The 15,416-nt window shown below is 38.4% G+C and overlaps 3 protein-coding genes across 3 annotated transcripts; 2 read left to right on the top strand and 1 right to left on the bottom strand.

Moving 5' to 3' along the window:
- Nucleotides 1–333: 333 nt before the first annotated feature.
- On the top strand, nt 334–9,784 carry LOC132786929 (serine/threonine-protein kinase PAK 2). Its single transcript, XM_060793705.1, has 2 exons — nt 334–3,410; nt 9,098–9,784. The coding sequence occupies exon 1, from the start codon at nt 1,360–1,362 to the stop codon at nt 3,121–3,123; it is 1,764 nt and encodes a 587-aa protein (XP_060649688.1). The 5' UTR covers nt 334–1,359; the 3' UTR covers nt 3,124–3,410; nt 9,098–9,784.
- Nucleotides 9,785–11,696: 1,912 nt separating this feature from the next.
- On the bottom strand, nt 11,697–13,896 carry LOC132786930 (methionine synthase reductase). The gene is made up of 2 exons (XM_060793706.1): nt 13,741–13,896; nt 11,697–13,686 (listed from the first exon to the last, which is right to left on the bottom strand). Exons 1-2 carry the CDS (start codon nt 13,864–13,866, stop codon nt 12,412–12,414), a joined length of 1,401 nt encoding a protein of 466 aa, XP_060649689.1. The 5' UTR covers nt 13,867–13,896; the 3' UTR covers nt 11,697–12,411.
- Nucleotides 13,897–14,205: 309 nt separating this feature from the next.
- Nucleotides 14,206–15,315, top strand: LOC132786935 (tetratricopeptide repeat protein 1). Its single transcript, XM_060793714.1, has 2 exons — nt 14,206–14,886; nt 14,943–15,315. Exons 1-2 carry the CDS (start codon nt 14,342–14,344, stop codon nt 15,232–15,234), a joined length of 837 nt encoding a protein of 278 aa, XP_060649697.1. The 5' UTR covers nt 14,206–14,341; the 3' UTR covers nt 15,235–15,315.
- Nucleotides 15,316–15,416: the final 101 nt, after the last annotated feature.

Genomic DNA, 15,416 nt, shown 5'->3' with positions numbered 1-15,416 from the left:
CCACGTATGGGGAGATTGAGATATCTTGGTACCGAAATGAACGTTACCGCCGTGGATTTGATACCAAAGTATCGCTGCTGAACTCAGCCAGTGTGTAAAGTATCGGTATATGTAGTAGGTTTTTTGATAAATAATAAATAATTTTCATTTTATTGCAGGTGATAACATAATTTGTTATCTTACACAGTTTTATAACTTAATTTAAATAAGCAAAATTGATAATAAATTTAAAAATGTTAGTAAACTGAGTAGTATTGAAGTTTAAATATATCATAGAAAAGCAAACCTGTTTAGTATTTTATGTATTTGATGCGGCGCATTTTACTCTTTCGACAATCGGTCACACAATCATTCCGACGTTGTTCGTGTGTGCGTGCGAGTGCGACAGCAGTACACGGCCTAGTGCAGCGCGACTTGCAGCAAAGGAGAAAAATTAAAAGAAGTTGTATAGTTTTTTACAAAGAAAGAAAAGTATCTGTCGCACCGAAAAACATATAAAAAGATATATCGCTTGTGTGTGTAGAAAACTAAAAATGGCACAAAGCAATGGCATTGAATAAAAGTGAAGTTTTTGCGGCTCAGGCAACAAAATAATTGAAACAACAACATCTAACCAGCCATACAAAAGGGAAAGAACAAGACGCTACCGCGGCCACTCCTTTTGTGCCCGTCGTTCGTTGTCTCGTTCCAGAAAAATGTGTGTGTGTGTGTGCGTGCGTGCGTGTGAGTGAGTATTTCGTGCTACGTCCGTGCGTGTGTGTATGTTTGTGTGTGGTAATTGAAAAATTGTGATTAGGAGTGCATAAATTAAAAAGTAGTAGAATTAATTGCATTCATTAGACAAGTGAGTAGGCAATAAAAAGTGAAAATTCTACGCTGCGCACACGAAACAATAACAAGAAAAATGGCAAATATGATGTTTTATTGTGTCTGCAAAAGCTCAAGCGAAGTTAACTAAAGAGAGAGATAAGCGAACGAACGTTAAACATAGACACGCATACACACAAATACATATACACAGAGTGACACACACATATAAAGACATACAGCAGCGGAGTACAGCGTGCGTGTGTGTTTATGACTCACGGCTGGCCCTGTGAGCAGTTAGCAAGTGCAAGCAAGACAGCATAAGCGTGAGCAACGAGTGTGCAAACGAGATACGAGATACGTTGCTACCTACGCCAACAACAACGACAACCAAATCGCTGCCGTTTCTGCTGCCGCGCTTCAATAGAATTTCCCAAAGCAGTTGTTGAGCGCGACTAATCGCATTTGAAGAAAATTCCAACGTAGCAAGCAAAAGCAACAGACAGAGGACAAACCCGTAAATAGAAAAGAGAAAAGGAAAATATCACGATCATGAGTTTCACGAAGTGGTTCAAGAAGAAGGAGCAAATCTCCGAGATCGGCGCACCAACAAACTTCCAAAGGCACTTCCATGTCTCCCGCAACCAGGAGACGGGCGATCTCGAAGGCCTGCCCACACCATGGGTGCGTCTGATGAATACACAGATCACCCGCGATGAGCAGGACAAGAATCCGGATGCAGCGTATCACGCGGTCAAATACTACAATTACTCAATCAAGAAGAAGGAGCAAGAGGTGTTTAAGCCCTTCATCACGGAGGATGTGATACACGAGGAGTCCAAAGAGATTGACAACTATGTCAACTACAAGAACAAACACAAGTCCCAGGACATTGATAAGTCCTCCGATGACGATGGCAGTGGTAACTCCACTGCCACTGAGACGAGCAGCAGCGGCTGCGGCAGCTCGGCCGCGCACAGCAACAGCAGCAGTCTGAACGATAGCAGTCAACAGTCATTGATACCGTTGGATGCTTTAAACGACGTGATCAAGGAACTGGAGTCCAATTTGGGCCGTGATACGCTTAAGCCAGTACCAAGGTCGACGTCGACAGCGGGAAGCAACAGCAGCGGCTTAGAGCCGCCACCGGTGCCGCCCAAGAAGTCATCGCAGCACATGCAGCCACAGTTGAAGCCACAGATTAAGCCAAAGCCACACAGTGTGACACAGCAAAAGTTCCAGCGCATATCCGATCTGCGTGCCATTGATGGCCACGATGATGCAACACAACAGCATAAGATCAACACGGACACGATCATCATAAAGCCAGCGCCCGCTGGCGGCACCAACAATGACACATCGGAGGATGCGCCTGAGGAGACGATATTGCGCCGCTCAAAGGAGAAACGGGCGCATAAAACCGATTCAGAGATCTATGAAGAGCTGCGCGCCATCTGTAATCCCGAGGATCCCCGCGAACGTTACAAAACCACCCAGGAGGTGGGCAAGGGTGCCTCGGGCATTGTATTTATTGCCGGCGATCTGCAGTCCGAGGCCCAAGTGGCGGTCAAAACGATCGAGATGAAGAATCAATCGTCCAAGGATCTCATACTCACAGAAATTCGTGTGCTCAAGGACTTTAATCACAAGAACTTGGTCAATTTCCTTGACGCCTATCTGCTAGAGCCCGAGGATCAGCTCTGGGTGGTCATGGAATACATGGATGGTGGTCCACTCACTGATGTTGTCACCGAGACGGTGATGAAGGAGCGTCAAATCGCCTGCGTCTGTCGGGAGGTGTTATATGCCATCAGTTTTCTGCATGCCAAGGGCATCATACATCGCGACATCAAGTCCGATAATGTATTGCTGGGCATGGATGGTTCCGTCAAGGTAACGGACTTTGGTTTCTGCGCCAACATCGAGGGAGATGAGAAGCGTCAGACGATGGTTGGGACGCCGTATTGGATGGCACCAGAGGTGGTGACGCGAAAGAAATACGGCAAGAAGGTAGACATTTGGTCCATCGGCATTATGGCCATAGAAATGATCGAAGGTCAGCCGCCATATCTGTATGAGACGCCACTGCGTGCTCTCTACCTGATTGCCGCCAATGGCCGGCCCGACATTAAGAGCTGGGACAAATTGAGTCCAAGTCTGCAGGATTTCCTCGATCGTTGTCTGCAGGTCGAGGTGGATCGGAGGGCCACAGCCGATGAGCTGCTGAAGCATCCGTTCCTCGATGATTGCAGCGAGGTGAAGGCACTGGTGCCCAACATCAAGGCGGCCAAGAAGGTGTTGCGTCGCAACGTATAGTTAATGTGCAATCAACATCATCGAGCGGCCAGGCTGCTCTATGCGTGATGTGATCCATGAATGGATGGACAACTCCTCTCCTCCTTCCCAAACTAAAACTTCATCACTCCGCTATTTCCTTGGATATTTTGGAGGAGAATGTGTGTAAATTAAAACTGGAACAAAATGCTGACAAAAGTCTTTCACAATTACAATAAACAACAACAACAAAAGGAGCAAAAAAAAAAAAATTTTAACAACCAAAACGATAATTCTTGTACATCGCGGGCCGATAATACCGTTAATTGGTAAGTTTCAACGAAATTGAAAGTATTTTGTAAGAAGAAATATAATATATTGTTATATATATAATATTATATATTGGAAAACATCATGAGTTTTCGAATTGTAAAACTCAAAAAAAAATGTTTTGAGAAAAGAACAAAATATCATTAAGTAATTTTTATTACATTTAATGATCAATCTATCATCCCTAATCGTAATTTATACTCACTATAATGCTAGCACAGTGTTTTGTTATCTTAATATGTCATAATTATAAAGTACCTGCAAAAGAAAACCCCCAAAGCAACTTAAATGCATTTTAATCAATCAGAACTAATGAAGTCGTGAAATTTTTTGTCGGTCTTGACAATTGTCTACCATTTACTAGAATGCAAATATAAGTGTTTGCTCCATTTGTAAATGCTATTCAGCTTTGTCTGGAAGTTGGATTATTTTGTATTATTTTATTTCTGCTGGTACATTTGTTGTTTAATGAAGCACTGTATCAAAAAATGTCTACAAATTTTGGATAAGTTTTAATTTTTTCAACTCATTTGTAAATAAAAATAAATCTAGGTAGTTGTTAATTTCAAGTTTTTTTTTTTTAAGTTAGACCGTAACTATTTTTTCCGATCTTTAGAAAACCAAGAGAAAATCTATAAAAATGAATAATCTTAAATTATTTTTATACAAACCACTTAATCGAATATGATATGGTTTTCAATATTAAACAGAGTGGTTTCTTTATGTGGAAAGAAAATAAACTATAAAAAAAGAGCTCTCAATTAAAATAGATTTGCTAAGATATAAAATTGCTAATCAAGAGTTTTGTACAAAACAATTCACAAAAGAAATGTGGTAATAAGTACAATATTTTATTCCTTTGAAAAGAACTTTTGTTAAAACAACTGAGAAATAACAACTAATCACCTTTAAGTATAAAATTGCTAATCAAATCGAGAGTCGAGTCGAGTGTGTGCAATCTTGTCGCATATCGATTGTGAACCAACGCAAAACGTTGACAAGAAACCGAAACTGGTTTAGTAGTTCAATGGAAATTGACAATTCAAATCTTTCTCATCAGGCGATGAATGAATACTGCTTGTTTTTGTGTAAAGTGGAAGGGAATTGTGGAGACACGTTGTACAAATTTAATGACCTGCTCTATAATCAACTGAAAATTGTGAAACAGAAAAAGAGTTTAAATTTCGATCAAGGTCTCATGAGTGTATTTGCTTTTGTTTACGACGATCATACGCAATTTGCATGTGAATCATCTTTGTACATCATATATTTGTATTTAAAATAATTTGCTTACTAATTCGTATTTAAATGTCTGCCTACTGCTCCTTTGATGCTATCGATACTCGATAATAAAACGATAACAGCGCTTATACTCCAGTAAGGGCATTAAAGCTTCGACTTGAGCTTTTGAGTTCAAGAGCAACAACAACACTAACACTTGGTTGTATTTTGTTGCTGAACTAGCAAAGGCCCATTGAAAAGTAGTACATACATAAGCACACACAAACATGCAAAATGTGAAGCAACAACAATTACGTATGTGAGTGAAGCCAACGCCATTTCATACGCTTGTTCGCATTTCCTGTTGGACAGCGAAGAAAAGACTTGGAATATTGCTTTGTCTGCCAAAAAGCGTAAAAAAATACCATAATACAAAAAAAAACTTCAATTCACAGCAGCAGCGTAGCACAGCAACACCTACACACTCATACGCTTGTAATCAAGCTCAGTATTTTTGCCTTATCAACAAGCACTTCACTTATACATACATCTAAACATATACTAAGCTGTCATGAAACCCCGCAATGGACGTCGCTTTTTTTTATGTTTTTCTATTCTTTTTATTTTATCAAATTCTTAGAACATTTTTTATAAGAATTTAAGTTGATTCTGATAAGATGGCAAAACTTGCGGCGCGATCGCAGTCTGTTTTTCTGCCTGCCCGCCAGTGTTGCTGTGCAGCTAATTGTAGTTGCAGTTGTCAATTTCGCTGCTATTGTCTCTTTTCATTTTGTTCATTCTTTCTGTTTTGTTGTCTGCATTTTTTCTTCACTCACCGCCTTCCACTTATTGAATTTAATTGCTTGTGCAGTGACGACGACGACGACGCCGCTACTGACTGCTATGAGCGACGGGGACGGACGACAGACGTCACATTGCGCTATTTATACGCTCTCACTTACACTTACACTGTTGTTACTGTGTAACGCTATCTCTCTCTTTCTTTCAAGCTGTCTGTCCCGCTCCCTTTTTTACTCACTCCCCCACTCACAGTGTGAGTCTGCGTGCACTTTTCTACCGGATCTCTGGCTGTTTATTTGTTTATATTAGCAGCGGCAAATACTTTTGCTTTCCGTCGTACTCCCAAAGAGGGGAGAAAAGGCAGAGCGGCAGTTGTTTGTGTATGTGTGTTTGGTGAGTGTCACTTTCTGATCGGCAAAGTTTCATTTTGTTGTGTTTTATGCGGATACATTTTGAGCTTTTGTGTGCCAAATGTCTTAACAGAGGCGATAACAAACAACAACAATAACAATAGCTGACAGTGACACCAGCAGCAGCAACAGCGCAGCGGCAATACAATGAATAATCATTTTGCAAATATTTAACTCAGGAAATCAATATGGGCTTTTAAATTGCATGTGCCCTACACAAGTACATACATACATACATACAAACAGAGAAATGTCATTTGTATGTGTGCGTTTCCAGTTTTCTTGCGGCGGCTGCTGCTGCTGCAGTTGCATGCTGCCTTTCTGCCGGCTGCTGCTGCTGGGAGTGGCACTGTTGGGGCCAAAGTACAATTTCAATTTCATGCGTGTGCCTTGTGAAAGGCCCTAAGGCACTCATACACATGTGCAAAAAAAGAATACATGTGCATTTGTGTTTGTGTGTTTATGCAGATAGTTTGCGCCTGTTTCGCCACCGACATTGAACGGACGCCATTCGTGTCTGTAAATGTATGTGCTGTATAACATATGGATACAAGCAACTACATAAGTATTTGTGTCTGTTATTTGTATTTGCCTAGACGAACGCCCAAAACAAAAAACAACGAAAAAAAAGCACACGCAAAACTAAGCAATGACTAAACCCATTTCTTTGGTGCGTTTCGTTCGATTTGGAACTTTTAGCGTCCAATCCCACCGCAATGATAATTTCACCTTGCGCGCAAAAGGTTTTACGTTTTGGTTTTTCTGTTTCTGTTTTGGCTTTGTTTCGTTTATTGAACCACATGAGTCTCATGCCTTTGGCTCTGCTTGCTTGTTGTTGTTTTTGTTGATACGCGGAATTGAGTGTAGATGGATGATTCACTCGTTATATATTTTTGGGGTGGGGAGGGAGAATTTCGTGTGGCGAGCTCGTTTTTCATAACAAACATGGCAGCGGTCGACCTCTATTCCCACCACCCCCGCCTCCATCTGTAGTTCGTTTGTTGTTACATTTTGTGCGACATTTTGCATATGCATCACGCAAAAGCCCAACAGTATAATAATTATATGTAATACACAAATTTCGTAGGCATTACGTACATCTGATATTATAGAGTGGAGTGGAGTGCTTTGAATTTTGCAAAGAAAAAAACACTCATCCAACAATTGCACATTGTTTTATTGTGGTGACTTGTTCAACATGTTCCACATGCACTCCACATGACACAATACACAACGCGACAGCTATACAGTCAATGAGCTTTCATAGCGGTTTTTATATTTGCAATGATATTTTTGCTGTGGATCTTGGGCACACTTGGTACTCAAAAGTGGAGCATGGGGCTGTTTTCGAGGCATAAATCAGATGCCGCTGCCTTTTGTTCCCATTTGCATAAATATAAAAAAAAAAAACTACAGATAATTGCCGACATAACTGTGTTTATACCGCGCACTTAAAATGTGTAATGAGAATGTATAGTCGACTATATCAAATGTGTTGAGAAATTCTTACTTGATAAACAGAGAGAGAGGGAGAAATGCGTTTGTTTTCGTTTGAAAAGCTCTGTGGACTCTGTTGCTTGTTGGTGATCAAAGCCGAGCTTACGAGGGTGTATGGTACGTGAGTACATTTAAGAATGAGTATTTCGTGACGTTAAATCGATATTTGTTTTATTTTTAAATTGAATTGAGGATATGTAAATCACGTAAAGAAATTAGAATGGGAATAATACGGCAAATGCACTTCCGTAATGTTTTTTTTTTTTGTCAATGGAAAATTGTTGTTGTTATGAAGTGTGCGAGAGCGAGAAGAGCGAGTCGAGTCTTATCTGAGGAACCATAAATAAAAATACAAAAAACTACTTGTGTAACAAACAATGGGAGACGAGCTTCGAGAGTGGCACGGCCAGAAATGTCGCTGGGATTTTTCATTGAAATTTAAGCGTGACTTTAGCGCGGGCGCTTCACATGCCGATAAATACGCATACACATGAATGCAAGCATATGTACTATCCATCACACACACATAAATATAACGTATACATAAATTCATACATACATATAAACAATTATTGCGCTGATAATTGACTGTGGGCATTGTGACGCGCGCTCTCATCCGCCAACAGCAAAAACAACAAAACGGTCAAAAAAAAGAAAAATAATAACAAGGCGACTTTTGTGTTTTGTATGCCACATACCGTGCACTTGCTAATAAAACGACCTGTTGCGCTTAGCGGCCTGTAAAAATTATTAATAATAAATAATAATACAACAACTAACATTCCCCTACATATATAATATATGTACATAAATAGATTCAACTAAAAATGAGGAAAATATGATTTTAATTATGCAGAAAGTGGGCAAGCAAAGCCGTGAAATCGCATAACTCGCCGTAACGCCGCTGCCCACAATTGAAATGCACTCGAGCTCGCTCTTCTTCTTCCACGTCCCCATTAATGCCGTTCGCCCAGAATGTCTAACATATTACTTTGTTGTTCAATTTTATACATACGTTTTCTTTCTGTTGTTTTTTTTTGTTGTTCACTCTGGTAACCTAATCAGCTGCGTCGATATCTTAATCGCACTGATAAAGAGCGGCAATTGATAAGACAAGCAAAATGAGTACTTGATTGGCGAGTCGAATAGTTGCTTGGCTATTTTCAACAATTTCTGCTACACAATACTTGTATGCAAGTGTGTGTGTGTCTTTGGTCAGGGCTCATTGAAATTATGCAATGCTTATCGTAATTAATAAAGGTCGAAATGTTAATTGAAACAAAGTTCAAGAGTACTCGCATACATCTCTATAAATATACATATGTGTATGTCTCCTCCCTCTGTATTTGCTTAAGCTGTTCAATAGCTACATGAAAGCGATTGTGTTTGTGCAGACATTGATGCAAATATTTACCCTTAAGCTGAGTTTGGGGCGAGTCACAAAAACCGATGAAAAAGCTATGCAAAAAATCAGTAGTGTGTTTGAATTGCCGTATATGAATCGAACTTTAAATTCAGTAAAGGAAAAATTTAAATATTGAGGTGTCTTAATATAAACTTAAACAGGTAGAGAATATGCTGACTCAAAGATAAAAATATAATGTCTGATAAGCAACACGTTTATTTGCCTTTGATATAAAAATACTATAAAATGACTCATAGACTTTTTGTAATCGATACACGTAAATTAGCTTCAGCTCCCACAGAATTGCACATCACTAATGTTAAACTCTTTTGTTTTGATTTTTCGTTTACAGCAACTGTTGCAGGTGACAAATGTATCCAGAGTTTCTAACAGCAGCAACAACAAAATTGCAAGGTGGAATGCAGCGACGTCGCAGCGGGAGCATCGTCATAAACAACAACAAAAGCTCGCATGAAGTTTTGTTTTGGTATAGATTAAAAGGAAGCCGGCCTAAAGTTGTGCAGTTGTTTAACTGTGTTTTGCTTACTATTTTTGTTTTTATTTTGCCTGAGACATACGATATACATATGCATATACACATACATACATCTATAGATACTTACATATTAAGTATATATGACTGGCTGAGTGTGCCCACAGTGTATACCCTCTAACGGTATATGCTAAGAATACGATTTAAATTACAATTATGATAACGATACAATAGATTAATTATGTTTCATTGTATGCGTACACACACACGTATTGTTAAGTGAACAGTAGATGGATAAATGTTTACATAGTATATACATATACATAAATGTGATTTAAGCGATTTTATCAAAGCTGCATTATGCAATTCTACATAAAATTCGTCGTAGTCTCTAAGTGCAACAACTAAAAACACAACAAACAAATTAAACATGCAATACTTGTTGTAAATTACCAAAAAAAAAAGATAAAAAAGATAAGATGATAAAATGGAAACTATATTAAAATGTAACAAGTGGAAATGAGTGTGTAACAAGTGCCATTAGGACTTAGCTAGCAGCAGTGAGTGACACAACAAGAAAAACAAAAACAAATAACAACAAACAACGATAAACAATTCCGTAGCAATTCGTATTACCAATCTTAATAATTAGCAGCATTCATTACCTACTAAAGAAGTATTACAGATCAAAAATATACCCCAAAAGTTCTTTTTTAAATGTTGACAAAAGAGTTCTATATTCCATTTAAACTAGTACAAAACACAAAAATACTAAGACTAACAACCGGAAAAACAGTTGTCGAAATTCAAGTTTGCTAAGAATTGCCCAAACATAAGAAAAAATTGACTGCCATAAAAAGAAATGCGCACAAATTATGAATACAAATACAATATCAATTAGAGAATTGAGTAACGACAAAAAAAGAACGGTAACGTGTGTGTCAAAAACTGAATGATAATTCTATGTAGAGTTTATATTGTATACAAAACAATATTGTAGAATTGAGGCACATAACTAAGTAGTTCCCATGGAAAATTTTTGTGCAGATGCCAAATACAAAAACAAGAGCGAAATGAATAAACATAGCAAGAGCGGAAGCAGTGAAGTGAAAGGAATTGTGAAAAGTTAAAGCATAAAACCTTAGCCAAAATCGAGTCTTCGTCGAGTTTACGTTTCGGCCTTTTCGATTTAGTTGAAATATATTATGCTCTTTCCAATCAAAGTCCGATTTTTTCTCCAATTGCTAAACTAGTCTCTTAAATAATCAGTGTTTTGGAAAGAGCATTGATATCTTCGGTGCGCCGATGCTTAGCTTTGTTTACTTGTTAATATACAAATCAAATGATATACAATTATTTTTTATGTAGTAGCTTATTAGTAGAGAGGTTTTTAACTCGTTTCCACATAAATCCGACCGTCACAGATTTGATATTGCGATATTAGTAGCTATCGACTGCTGCTGCAAAACGGTCATAGTTAAATTTTTAAAATCCTATTTTAATGTAATTGAAGGTATGCAAATAAATAGTTAATTCAAGCAAGGGAAACAGTGAAAATCAATTTCATTTCGATAACACTTCCAAAATGTCTGCCATTTCTAACGATAACTTTTTCTATCGTCCTTTTAGTATTTTTAACCGATTAAAACTCACGTTTCTCTTGCAACACATTTGAACAGCGTACCAGAGATCTTATCAGATTCAGATTAATAAATATGCAACACATTCAGCGAAATATTAAGTACGTAATGCGTTTTTGCATAATTTAGAGCTTATATTAAAGGAAATTTGGTTATTGGCTTATGGACAGTGTATTAAATATTATTAGGAAATGGCAAAACAACGAACGCAAAAGTATTTTCGGATATATTTGCAGTTAGGAAAAGTATTCTGAGCCAGTTTTGCTGGCATCAAAACGGAGACATACCCGAACATACATAATCGCAAGCGCATTTAAAACAAAATTATTAACGAACTTGTAAGTTTAAACACACAACAAAAAGGCAATGATTACAATTAACGAAAAGAAACGAAACTTAAGTCTTTATATGGTAGAATAAATTTTTATACGCAATTTTTATTGCAAATTGTAAAAAAAAACACTATAAACAAAAGAGAAATATGAAGGAAAAGGAACTATGAACTATGCAAAAAAAACTGTATGTCATCCAAGAAATTTTTATAAATCCTTAATCCGTTGTATTCGTAACTTATGAAAAACAAAAACAAAAAACCAACATGCAAATTATAAATAGTATATATACAATATATTAAAAATACATACGACAATTGGCGCTATTTCAATTAAATGTAGTTAAAATACCTAAATATTATGCATATACATACAAATACTTCAAAACGGAAATAACGAACACATGTGTAAAATATGCTTTATCCAAAATTGTTAATTTGTTTTTTTTTTGCTCATCACGCTTGGTTCACTTTCGTTTTGCACAGAAATTCGACAAACACACACACAATAAGTTGAATGCATTTTTTGCAATTTACTTTGCATAACTAAGTCGTAATCGTACATTACATTTATCTATACACATATTTTAATTGTAATAATTCAAATTATTTTTGCAATTTATTATTAAACATTTATTTTACAAAACACTGATGAGCTGATAGTATGAGAAATTGAGTATACATATATAAATACAATATATATATTTAGTTATAATCTATTATATAGACTCTATACGCACACCCACTACGATTATTATTAAATTAACCGCTGTCAGAAGATCGCTTCCGTACAGTGATTTACAATTTTATACGCACAATTGTATGTATTACTTTAGTTTGCACTGTCATTTTTATTTTGTGTTGTTAAATATATCGTTATTTACTTATTCGACCAAAGCACTTTATTCTTTTACTACACCCCCAAGTGTTGTTACATCAAGCAATTGGAAATGCTTTTAAATTTGTATAAGATTAACGTTACATTTGAAGTTGTTGGATAATTAGAAGGGTACATGTTACAGCATCTGGTTTCATTGGTTTAAAAAGTGGTACAATTGTACCATGGTTGGTATATTTATACCAAAAGTGGTACATTTCGAAGTTATAAGATAGGAATGCCATCAAACTGGTGAATGTCGATTTCTTTGAAGACAACATAGAAAATATGTTTATCTACAATATGGTAAGCAATTTGTCAGTGTCTATAGCCAAATATCTTCGCGATATTTGCCCAGCGAACGCAGCTCCTTTATCTTTTCCAACGCCGCCCTCCCATCCAGTTGCAGGACACGTTGCAGACAGCCTCTCACAGTCTCCTCGATGGACTTGGATATTTTCGCGCCATCAGCACAAATGTACATCACGGTCGATGGTTGTTGTAGCAGATCAACAAGTTCCGCTGCATCTGTTTCGAGCAAGTCCTGTACATATTTTGGTTCATCGCCCGTTGAAGTTCGAGAATAACAAACGCGTAAACGTTGCAACACTGAAGTTGCTTCCCAGTGGCTTAGTTGCTGTTGCTTTAGAACAGCTTGTGGTGTTTTAGCCCCAACATAAAGCCAAGTTTGTCCGGTGCTCTTTGACTCACTAAGCTCCTTGTGAGCCAAAAATCCAAGGAATGGAGCAAGCGCTGTGCCAACTGCTATTAGAATTTGATTGCCTGGTAGCTCGGCAGCTGTGAATCGAAAGCTGTTCTGTGTGCGTGGATACACAAACAACTTGGCCACTTGCTGCTCCTTGACTAGAGACAGTTTTGTGTCCAGCATGCTAGTTGTTACACCAGGTTTCTTGTCAAGAATTGAGTAAATGATCCTCAGTTGCTTTGTGTATTTGAGAGGACTGTTGGCTATAGAATAAGGACGTGGCAGCAGGCGCGGCAAATGCTCCACTAGCAACGCTAGTGTTGGCATGCAGCTCCCGCAAATGTCGAGCAGCTGCATCAAGCATACGCCGCGCTCCAAAATTAGAGATTGGTAATGAGCGACGCCTTGTTTGGCGGAAAGACTGTCCAGAAAAGCACGTTCCTTGACATCGCTGGTACAATTGGCCAACGCACTGAGGAACTGCTTCTGCGGCACTCCATGGAGATTAAGATAGAATGTGAAGATCTCACGAGGAGTCGCTGACGTTGGTACATATACGGGCACTTTAGCAGTCTTCTTAGTACAGTTGGGAACTAATCGAACATAACAAGTGATGTCCGCTTGCTCAGTCAAGTTGAGGCGCTGCAGTAGCTTCGCTACCACATTAGAATTATTGCAGGGCAACACGGCCAGTGTATCTCCGGGATCGTAGTTCAGCTCAGCCAGCGGTGTCAGGTCCAGTGTTAACTCAACTACACGTTTGGTTTCTGTAGCTGCATCGGCGGACACGAGTTCTTGGGCATCGATTATGTGCACAGCTGTGGGTTTGTAATTATCACGTATGAATGGAAACTTTAACTTCTCATCGTAGTCTGGTTGAGCACATGGCTTAGACTGCAACATTTAAAACTCTATAACGGGTATTTTAAGGTACATGGCAACACTTACCTGTTTTGCATCGGTGAAGACCACTTCAAGATTGCTTTCCAGTGGCTTAGCTGCAACATACTCAGTCAAAGTATAGGCGGCAATATCCAAAACAATTGGATTATCCAGTTGATCGGTGTCGCCCATCGTCAGAATTGTGTGACCAAAACAACATTTCTACAATATACGTTAAAGGATATACCAAACAAAATACAGAAAATACAAGAATTACCACTTGATTTCACTTCAGAAAAATACGGAATTGAAAAAAGTAACGGGTTTTTTGCATACGAATTGAAGAATAAAATTAAATACATTAAAAATACTATGAAACAGTCCTCCAGTAGCTATGACAACGTATTGGACTCTTATAAATAGTGTTTGTTTTTATAAATAATATTTATTTCCCGACACCTTGGCAACTCTGTTGCGGTGTGACTGTATTTTAGGCAGTACTTATGACGACAATCAGCGCCAGCTTTTAGGGTGACCTGACTGCCAAAATTAAAGAAAGAAGAGTTAACCTGCACTGCAGACGCACAATAAATAATACGAATCATCACAGACAGCCGATTAAACATTTCGGAAAAAACATTGTGAAATTGTATAAAGTCTACACAGCATGACAGAAAAAACAAGTAGCGAAGACGAGTTCCATGATGCGCTCAGCGAACCAAATCCATCCGTAGAAAAAGTTTCAACAACAGCGCCAGAAAATGAGAAATTAATCGAGGACATCATAAGGAAGAATAGCGATTTACGACTAGACGCGGATGACGATGATGAGGAGGGTGCTGCTGGTGGCAAAAGTGACGTCGACGACGACGATAAAAAGGAAATTTTACAACCCGATGGCGAGTTAAGCATTGAAGAATTACAGGAACAAGAAAAAGGTTTGAGTTCCGAGGCGTTGGAAGCGAATAAAGAAAAGGCAGCGAAACTAAAGCTGGAGGGAAATGAATTCTTTAAGAATGAGGAGGCGTTGCGCGCTGTGGAAGTTTATACGGAAGCACTCAACATTTGTCCTTCAGCAAACAGCAAAGAACGTGCCGTGTTATTTGGCAATCGGGCTGCAGCCAAAATGAAGCTGTCATCGAATAAATCGGCCATTGACGATTGCACCAAAGCCATTGAACTCTATCCTGAATATGTGCGGGCGTTATTAAGGTATGTGTATTTACTAATTTATTAATTCAAAGTAATAACCGTAATCTTTGAAATAGGCGCGCAAAGCTTTATGAAGGTGAAGATAGACTGGACGAAGCTTTGACGGATTATAAGAGCGTCTATGAAATTGATCCAGGACAGCGGGAAGCTCGTGAAGCAAAAATGCGACTACCACCTCTGATCAATGAGCGCAATGAGAAGCTCAAAACCGAAATGATGTCGAGCCTAAAGGATTTGGGCAACATGATATTGAAACCATTTGGTTTGTCCACTGCGAATTTTCAAATGCAACAGGATCCCAATTCTGGTTCATATTCCATTAATTTTAATCAGAAGAATAATAGTTAGTATGGAATGCAGTAACGTCGTGATGTTTGTTAAATGCTGAGCAATTTTGGAGATGAAAGAAAACATTTAAAATGCTTGTTGAATGTGTTTTTGTTGAGTGGGACGAATCAGCTGATTGGGTTGGAGTTGCTGCAGTGTGACCGACCATTCTGTGTGTGAACCTGCAGTCAGTGTGACCTGAC

This window comes from Drosophila nasuta, chromosome 2R, assembly GCF_023558535.2.
Source record: "Drosophila nasuta strain 15112-1781.00 chromosome 2R, ASM2355853v1, whole genome shotgun sequence".
In the NCBI taxonomy this organism is placed as follows: Eukaryota; Metazoa; Arthropoda; class Insecta; order Diptera; family Drosophilidae; genus Drosophila; species Drosophila nasuta.
This window is presented reverse-complemented; position numbering and strand designations above follow the sequence as displayed.